Source organism: Poromitra crassiceps (genome assembly GCF_964638095.1).
Source record: "Poromitra crassiceps genome assembly, chromosome: 28".
NCBI classification, from domain to species: domain Eukaryota; kingdom Metazoa; phylum Chordata; class Actinopteri; order Beryciformes; family Melamphaidae; genus Poromitra; species Poromitra crassiceps.
The window spans coordinates 3,637,894-3,647,893 of record NC_139651.1 but is presented as its reverse complement, the minus strand read 5'-3'; the positions used below and the strand labels follow the sequence as shown (position 1 = coordinate 3,647,893).

Sequence of the window (10,000 nt, the reverse complement as noted above, 5' to 3'; positions counted from 1 at the left end):
TTCAGGAGCGCATCGACAGCTTCCAGCGTGAACTCAGGACACGCACTCAAGCCCCACAGAGACATGCAGTCAGCCACACCCAGACAGCCATGTCACAGGAGATGGATGCACCACAGCCAGTGCAGGTCAGTCCCACCTCACGTCTCTCTTCTGTCCCAGCTGCAGCAGCATTCAGTGCAGCACCAGTCACAGCCTTCGCTCCACAGCTTTCGCCCACAGCAGCCCACTTTATCCCGGCTCCGACTGCTGCCCTCACCCCTCAGCTTCCCCAGTTGCCGACATCCACCCATCCAGCACCAGTGGCCACCGCTCAGTTCACACCGTCGCCAGCACTCCTTTCAGCTACTCAGCCAGTTCCGGCCCCCACTCCAGCTGTTGAAGTGGATGGCATGCGTACTCTGCTCAGTCTCTTGGATCGCATGATGGCACAGCAGAATGTGCAGGTGGCAGCACATGCACCAGCCCCACCAAGACCGTTTACTCCGGGGCCTTTTCAAGCGAGGAACTGCCAGGTCTGCGGTGGTACCAACCATTCCACACTCATGCACTGCAGGAGAGATAATCTGTGCCTTTCATGCTTCAGCCCTGGTCATTAGAAAAGAGACTGCAACAGGCGTGGCCAGAGACAGACAGGTCAGGCTGACGCCAGTCACGATCAGCCTGCGGAAAACTAGAACACCCACACTCGGAGAGGGGCAGTGTGGGAGGTGGACAGAAAACCCTCAGTGAAGATGAGTCAAATCTTGAGCTTCTCTACGTCAACACCTGTTCAGCGATGCCAGAATGCCAAGTAGTGGTACAGGGATCAGCAGAGGTGCCAGCTTTCAGTGAATTGTTCTACACTCAGATTGTGGTGAATGACAAGGTTGAGCTGAAGGGCATGATGGATTCAGGATCCATGGCTTGCACGCTGAATGAGGAGGCAGAATGTGTGCTCCGAGAAGCAGGAGCTCTAGTGGGAGAACCTCAGTCATCAGAGCGAATTGTGCTGGTTGGCTGTGGAGGGAAACAGACCCACCCCAAATGCATATATGACTTGACACTGACCATCTACGGAGTGAGATGCATTGTCCCTGTTCTAGTGGTACCAGGTCAGCGCGATGACCTCATCATTGGCTCGAACGTCCTTAAACACCTGATGCGTGTCATGAAAGGCAGTGACTCCTATTGGAAACTCATATCGGCGGCGTGCAAGCACACACCTCTTGATCGTGAGCATTTCTTGGATATGATGTCATGCACCACCAGATGGAGGGGAGACGAGGTTCCCAATGGAATCGGCACCGTGAAATTGCCCCGTGCTGTTACACTGCTCCCTCAACGTGAATACCTGGTGTGGGGCAGGCTGCCCAGCGGTGTACCAGTGTCTCCAGGCAGCACAGTCATCGTGGAGCCTTGCACCTCGAGGGCCAGGCCAAGAGACATACTCGTTGGGAGGGTCATCACGCCTATGTGGGGGGATCGGTGGGTGCCTGTGAAGATGACTAACCTCTCATCCAAGCCAATCACACTGAAGCGCAACTCCAAGGTCGCTGATGTGTCACCTTGCCTTGCAGTGGAAGACCTAGACATCCAGCAGGGCTCCTGTGCGAGAGAGTCGAGGAAGCCGGAGCAGGAGATCGGGCTGGATGCCACGGATGCTGGCCTCAGAGACAGGCTCTCCACACTGGGTTTGAGTGCCCTCGACATTGACTCATGCCATGCCAGCTTCTGTTCTAAGAAAGAACTTGTTGAACTCGTCGAAGAGTACCAAGACATTTTCTCCAGGCACTCACTTGACTGTGGCAAGGCTGAGGAATTTATGCACCGCATCCGCCTGACAGATGACCGCCCGTTCCGCATGCCGTACAGGAGAGTCCCCCCTGCCCACTACGAACGTCTCCGAAAAGTGCTGACAGAGATGGAGGAGGTGGGGATCATCCGCAAATCCATCAGCGAGTATGCATCTCCTCTCGTCATGGTATGGAAGAAGGATGGCGGGATGAGGATTTGTACAGATTTCAGATGGCTGAATGCTCGGACTCTTAAGGATGCCCATCCGCTCCCTCACCAAGCGGACTGCCTTGCAGCTCTCGGAGGCAATGCCTTCTTCAGCACGATGGACCTAACCTCAGGGTTTTACAACATCCCCATGTGCGAGGAGGACAAAAAGTACACTGCCTTCACGACACCTGTTGGCCTGTACGAGTACAACAGAATGCCTCAAGGGCTCTGCAACAGTCCAGCTTCCTTCATGCGGATGATGTTGAACATCTTCGGCAACCTCAACTTCACCAGTCTGCTCTGCTACCTGGACGACCTTCTCGTCTTTGCTCCCACTGAAGAGGAAGCCCTTAGCAGGCTACGGGTGGTCTTCCAGAAGCTCAGGGGCAGTAATCTCAAGTTGAGCCCAAAGAAATGTCATCTCCTGCGGAAATCAGTCAAGTTCCTTGGTCACGTGATCGACCAGAGTGGTGTTGCTGTGGATCCGGGCAAGGTGGATGTGATTTCTAACATGCCGAGAGAAGCCCTGATGGAAGAGGATGGTTCCACCCCCTCTGTCAAGAGGATCAAGTCCTTCTTGGGCATGGTGTTTTTCTATCAGAGCTTCATCCCTGGATGCTCGGCCATTGCCAAGCCCCTGTTCGCTCTGACAGGGGGCCAGAAGAGGAAGGGACGGGGTGGAAGGAGTGCTGGCATGTTCAGGAAGTTGACTGCTGTGGATTGGAGCCCCGCGTGTGAGGAAGCCTTTCATAGGCTCAAGAGGGAGCTTCTCAACTGTGCTGTGCTGGCTCATCCGGATTTTTCAAGGCCCTTCATCTTGTCTGTAGATGCATCTCTGGACGGAGTAGGGGCAGTGTTGTCGCAACTGCCTGCTGGGGAGGATAAGGCACGCCCCATCGCCTTTGCCAGTAAGGCCCTCAGCAAGTCACAGCAGAGATACCCCGCCTATCGTCTTGAGTTCATGGCATTGAAGTGGAGTGTCTCAGAGAAGTTCAGTCACTGGCTGAAAGGGCATGACTTCACGGTGTGGACGGACAACAATCCACTCACCCACATACTGACCAAGCCCAAGCTCGACGCTTATGAACAAAGATGGGTGGACAAGTTGTCGGCCTACAACTTCGACTTGAAGTACATCCCAGGTCCAAGAAACATTGTGGCAGATGCACTCAGCCGTGACCCCTTCACCTCTTCCATCAGCAAACGTCTCATTCAGGAGCCCTACAGTACTTTGGTGCATGAAGCAGAGGGTGCAGAAGCTGACAGAGTGCAAGATACTTTCAGGCTTGGCATCCAGCATCTTCAAGTGGTCCAGATGTCAGAGCCTGCTCCAGACACGACTGGTTCCTGCAGCTCATCTGAAGTCAAGGCTGCCTTGCTGCATCACAGTGACTGGGCGACTGCTGCGGAGAATAGGGCTACTTGCCTAGTCCACCATGTTCAGCAACTGCAACCTGCTGGTCAAGATACTCTGCCTTCACTCACCTTGCGTGAGCTGGAGGACCACCAACGTCAAGATCCCGCCATCGCCTGTGTTCTGCCGTTCGTTGTGCGCAGGAGACGTCCTTCCAGACGGGAGAGAGGGGGTCTGGGAGCCGGATCGCTGGCTGTGCTGAAGCACTGGGAAAAGCTCAAGGTCCGAGACGGTGTCTTGTACAGGGAGACAAGAGACTCTGTGAGCAAGATAAAGAGGCTTCAGTTGGTGCTGCCATCGAGTCTGCTGAACAAGGCGTTGGAGGGAGTCCATGATTTGGCGGGGCACCAAGGCCAGGTCAGAACCCTCCACCTAGCAAGGCAGCGGTTTTTTCTGGCCTAACATGGAGAGGGATGTGAAGGAGTACGTCCGGTGCTGTGAGAGATGTGTGCTTGCCAAGACTCCGGAGCCTGCTGCACGAGCCCCATTGGAGAGCATAAAGACCTCAGCTCCCATGGAGCTCGTTTGCATCGACTTCTGGTCGGCAGAAGACAAGAACAAGAGCTCTGTTGATGTGCTTGTGGCAACCGACCACTTCACGAAGATGGCACATGCCTTCCCGTGCAGGAACCAGACAGCCAAACAGATAGCCAGGAAGCTGTGGGACTGTGTCTTCTGTGTGTACGGTTTCCCTGAGCGCATTCACTCAGACCAGGGTGCCAACTTTGAGAGTGAACTGGTGTCCGAGTTGCTGCTGCTGTCTGGGGTGGCCAAGTCTCATACCACCGCATATCACCCCATGGGCAACGGGGGCACGGAGCGGTTCAACCGGACCCTTGGCAATATGTTGCGAGCACTCCCTCTTAGAGCCAAGCAAGAATGGCCGCAGCAGATCCAGACGCTGACCTTTGCCTACAACGCAACTGTCCATGAGACCACTGGCTATGCGCCGTTCCACCTGATGTTTGGCCGTGTCCCGAGGCTTCCGGTGGACGTTGTGTTCGAGTCTGCCCTGCATGATCCCGTGGTGGCAGATTTCAGCAGTTACTCAAAGACCCTCCAGACTTACCTGTCTGAGGCTGCCCGAATCGCTCAACAGCACACCGCCAAAGAGCAAGCACACCAGGCCCGTCAGTACAATAAGAAGGTCAAGGGCGTCTCTCTACATGTTGGGGATCGTGTGCTGCTAGCCAACAAGGGGGAACGGGGCAAGAAGAAACTTGCTGACAAGTGGGAGCCGGTGGTGTATACCGTTGTCGAGAGAAACCCAAAGACTCATATCTACAAGATCAGTGACGTCTCAGGCCGACATAAGGTCGTGCACAGGAACCTACTGTTGGATGTCAGTTTCCTCCCTGTTCGGGATCTGCTGGAGAGTCAGTCTTTGGACATCTCATCTGATGCTGGTGATCTCAGTGGCTTGGGCGAAGAGTCCTCTCAGGAGCGCACGTCCATGTGGGTCTTGTCTGACTCAGGCCGTGAGGATGATGGAGAGACTGTGGCAGGGGAGCATGTCTCGCAGCTCTCCGATGACGTCAATGACTCACAGACAAACACGGCCTCCACTCCAACCAGTTGTCGGGTTGACTCTGAAGAGACACAGACTGCTCCTGTCATCGACCCTGATCTACCACAAGCCTCTGGTCACCGACATGACAGTCCACAGACTGACCTACCACAAGCCTCTGGTCACCGACATGACAGTCCACAGACTGATCTACCACAAGCCTCTGGTCACCGACATGACAGTCCACAGACTGACCTACCACAAGCCTCTGGTCACCGACATCACAGTCCACAGACTGACCTACCACAAGCCTCTGGTCACCGACATGACAGTCCACAGACTGACCTACCACAAGCCTCTGGTCACCGACATGACAGTCCACAGACCGACCTACCTCAAGCCTCTGGTCACCGACATGACAGTCCACAGACCGACCTACCTCAAGCCTCTGGTCACCGACATGACAGTCCACAGACCGACCTACCTCAAGCCTCTGGTCACCGACATGACAGGCCACAGTCGGACTTGCCCAGACGTGACGCTGTCCGAGTCCCAGTTCTGGATGGGGTGGTCACGAGGGCGGGGAGGGTGATCAAGCCAGCCACCAGGCTTATAGAGAATATGGTACAGAAACCCTTTACATGGGGTCTGTTGTCGCCGCGCAGGGCGTGGCGTAGCGTGAAGCTTTAAAGTCACTTCATAGGATGCTTTGGATGTATATTGGGGTAAGACACGGTGTCGCATACGAGTACCGAGGGGCCAGGTGTAATGGGGTGTAGGCTGCACCCCTGTGTTCTTGAAGGGTTGAGGGCATGATCAACCTTTAATACCTTTTAATCCGTTTTACGGATAGTTTTTCAACTGAACTCAAGGATTTGATCTTTGTGTTAACTGGTCCAGAAGGGCAGAATTGGGTGGTGTCTTCCGCACGTCCGTGATGTTGAAGTGAAGAAGCTTTGTGGCGGGTGATTTTGGGGAAATTCAGGGAGGGTGAATGTAACAGGTTAATATGGTCCCGCTTATGAATTTCACCAAAACACCCCATTTCCTTTGTAAATCTCCTACTTGTGTGCTCTAGAGTGTAGTGGTTCCAAACGCACCCATCGCAGCACGTCATTACGTGCGCATGCGCGCAGCTCCCATCACAGTCTCCTAGAATGTCAGCGAGGTGAGTTGTGCTGTGTAAATCTCAGCCGGATAATGCTTTTAAAAGTCGTAATTCGTGTTCTGAACGTGATCCACTGGTTGCTACTTGTTCTGTAAAATATTCCACTCATCCTGTGTAAATTCTGTGTAGATCTGAGATCGCTAACCCACGTTTTTATGTGGTTGTCTGGGAGAATTAGCAGGCTAATGTAGAGAGCTAAGACCGCCAATTTGCTAGCATAAACTTCCGTGTTTCACGTCTGACTACTTCTGTTCTTCTTATCAGGGGAGTGAGACCGCGCATATGTACACAAACCCTAATGCTGTGCATTGGCTCTGCTCTGTGTCACACAGGTATGGAGATGTTTTGAGTTTATTTCTTTGGAAACGTTTTTGTATCATTTGCTGTGCAATGAAAGGCTGTAGGCCTGATAGCCTTGTAGCTACTCCACACCAGTTAGCTATATAAGTTGAGCCTAGCTGGTGTGGCTGCTAGAGTAACACAACAGAGTTGCCTGGTAATATAATTTGTGAATCTAAATTTGTTGAATGTTAATAATGTTGTGGTTATAATGTGTTTTATTTTTATAGTTGTTAAATAATTGAAACATGGGTCATTTAGTAATTTTGTTTAGTAATTTTATATGCAATGGATTTTATTTTATTAGATTTAGTAATTAGGATATAGTCTATAATTATTGTGTATTTTAGAAACATCACAGTCTCCTAGAATGTCAGCGAGGGGAGTGAGACCGCGCATATGTACACAAACCCTAATGCTGTGCATTGGCTCTGCTCTGTGTCACACAGTAAACAACAACTTGAGACCCAGTACTGCCTCTTGCCTCCTGAGTGTCACCACACACACAACCCAGAACACAACGCAGTCGTAACGCACGGGTTACAAATGCAGTATCACACCGGGGGAAGGTAATAACACACCGTTCTGCCGATTAGCTACAGGAATGTTTTATTTGAATTGATTGTATTTTAAACTTAATTGATCCCGGTGTAATCCGACTGCGCTTCACGCTCTTTCCTCTCACACAGTTCCACGCGTCCACACTGGGAGCGACCTAACTAGCCTATATTAGACTATTTCCTCAGCTGCTCCGGGCGGGGGATTCAAACTTGCAACCTTTCCGCGGTCTCGCACTTACTGGTCAAGGCGATACCGGCCATAACCACCGGTTTGGCCAGTTCTTGCACGATTTGTGCCAGTACTTTCCCCCTCCTCTCTCTCCTGTTACCGAGTGTTTGTCTCAGGTCTCAGCTTACCGCTTTTATTCACTCTGCCTGATGGGCTGTTGAATGTCTGAGGTTTAGCAGTGTCTCTCTCTCTCTCTCTCTCTCTCTGTCTCTCTCTGTCTCTCTCTCTCTCTGTCTCTCTCTCTCTCTCTGTCTCTCTCTCTCTCTGTCTGTCTCTCTCTCTCTGTCTCCCTCTCTGTCTCTCTCTGTCTCTCTCTGTCTGTCTGTCTCTCTCTCTCTCTGTCTCTCTCTCTCTGTCTCTCTCTGTCTCTCTCTGTCTGTCTGTCTGTCTCTCTCTCTCTCTCTCTCTCTGTCTCTCTCTGTCTCTCTCTCTCTCTGTGTCTCTCTCTCTCTCTCTGTCTCTCTCTCTCTCTGTCTGTCTCTCTCTCTCTGTCTCCCTCTCTGTCTCTCTCTGTCTCTCTCTGTCTGTCTCTCTCTCTCTCTGTCTCTCTCTGTCTCTCTCTCTCTGTCTCTCTCTGTCTCTCTCTGTCTCTCTCTGTCTGTCTGTGTCTCTCTCTCTCTCTCTCTCTCTCTGTCTCTCTCTCTGTCTGTCTCTCTCTCTCTCTGTCTGTCTGTCTGTCTGTCTGTCTGTCTCTCTCTCTCTCTCTGTGTCTCTGTCTCTCTCTCTCTCTCTCTCTCTCTCTCTCTGTCTCTCTCTGTGTCTCTCTCTCACTTTCCACCTCCCTTCCTCAGAGGCCAGGCAGCCGCGCTCTGGTTCAGCACACAAGCAGGACAGACAGCGAGCTAGTCTCTCTAACTAGGAGGAAGGGGGTATAGTTCCAAGAGGCTTGGCACTGCTTGAAACAGAGGGACTTAAGTTTACTGCCATGCAAAGCTCTGACTGTCCTAACTTCTATTATCCCCGCTTTAGGTCTTTATGCCTCTCGTCTGGTTCCCCCTCTCTCTCTTGTACTTCCTGCTCTGTGACCCCGCCCCACTTTCCTACATTCAATACATTAAAAGGGACAATCAGTCATCCATTAATCATGGCTGATATTAGCCATTACTCTGCTGTCTAAAGCACAAACCCTATAGTGTATGACAGATATTAACCCTATAGTCACTATAGGGTTTGATATAGGGTTAAATATGTGTCATACACGATAGTATAGTAACTTCTAGGGATGTCACAATATATCGTCCCACGATATATCGCGATATCAAAACGTGACAATATGCATCGTTGAGATGAAATCTCATATCGCGAGAAAAAGAAGCTGAACATGGTGGCACTGATCTGCATCTGATTGCATGCTCGCTCTCCTTTCCATTGCTTTGTTTGAACAGACGAGGGACGTTACAGACACGGAGGATGAAAATGGTGAAATGACTCAAATTAGCGTGGAGGATGCCCCCTCAACTTACAAATCGATCGCAAAAAAATGTGTATCGTGACACCCCTAGTAACTACTAATAACTATGTTCCATACAATATTCCATGAGACCAGAGAATATACGAGTGAAGATCAACAAATGTATTTTCTGGACAATGTGTGCTAGCGATGAGCACCACACACATTTGAATACTTAATTACCCACAAAGGAAGTTGAAATTGATTTGTGACCTTGGAATGCTTCTCTATTGATTTTGTGGTGGTGCTTTTCACAGTCAATTGGGTAGAAAGTGAGGTGGTTGAATGGCAGGAGCTGGTGGAGATCTCACACTGAGAACACTTCCTGAGGAGAGCTACTGTGAGATAGAACCAAGGGGCAACCTCCGATTCTGAAAAAAGAAGACAACATGGAAGTGTCTTGCTAATTCTTGCTAATGGCTTGCTAAATGGCCAATGGGAAAATGACCCCACTTCTCACTTGATTGATGACTTCAGTAGCTAAACACTTTCCTAATGAGGTGATGGTCTCAATCACTAGTTTCAAGTCTTCTTCAACACAGCATGATGTTCATTTTGTAAGTTATGGTTTTATTTAGAGTCAAATGGACAATAAAGCAGATTATGCTTTGGGGAGTGATTGACAGGTTGCTTGTCCAGTGATCGCGCAGCTCTCCGATCAACAGACCAATGATCACGGACCATCTTGTTCCAAGATGGCGAACAAAATGCCAAACTCCTTCAACATGCGAGTGCACAAACCAATGAGTGATGGTACGGTAACTACGTCCATATTTGTATACTGTCTATGCAACCTTGCGATTGCCGTTAGTTATCTTCCTACTTCTTATCCCTGTATATTGATGTAACCGCTACGCTGCATACAGACACTAAGACAAATTCCTCGTATGTAACTTGCATACTGTGGCAATAAAAGTGATTCTGATTCTGATTCTGATTCTGATTCTGATTCTGATATAACTTCATGGAACTTAACCATGCCACACTTCAGACCAAGATCCACTGCACGGGTGGCAGAGGAATGAAACGCTTCTCCAGTGTCCTCCCCAAACAGAACCATGACATTCTTCACCAAAAGGACATGTGGATATGGTTGTTTTTCTGCACAAGAACTCGGCTCCAACATAGCGAGCTATAGGGCTGTTTTAACCCGTCTCTTTTAAATCGGATCAGCTAAATTAGATTTGAAGGACTACATTAGCCTGGAATCCTGTAAGGCGATGTCAGTAAACAATGTCATCTTCTTAGAATGTGGTGTAGATGGAGGTGGTAAAGAGGTTGAAGTGAAGAGGTTCAGCCATTGTTGGTGAGTCTAGCTTTATCTAGATGGAGCGGCTCAATTTTTATACA

General features: G+C 50.4%; 1 protein-coding gene across 1 annotated transcript in view; it reads right to left on the bottom strand.

The window, feature by feature from the left end:
- adamtsl3 (ADAMTS-like 3) overlaps window positions 1–10,000 on the bottom strand; it is a gene marked incomplete at its 5' end in the record, with an annotated part of 209,171 nt that overhangs the window by 10,151 nt on the left and 189,020 nt on the right. The window contains 2 exons of the mRNA XM_083662451.1: window positions 1,362–1,640; window positions 3,469–3,633. Coding sequence (XP_083518577.1) covers window positions 1,362–1,640; window positions 3,469–3,633 — 444 coding nt within the window. The remainder of the gene's footprint in view (window positions 1–1,361; window positions 1,641–3,468; window positions 3,634–10,000) is intronic.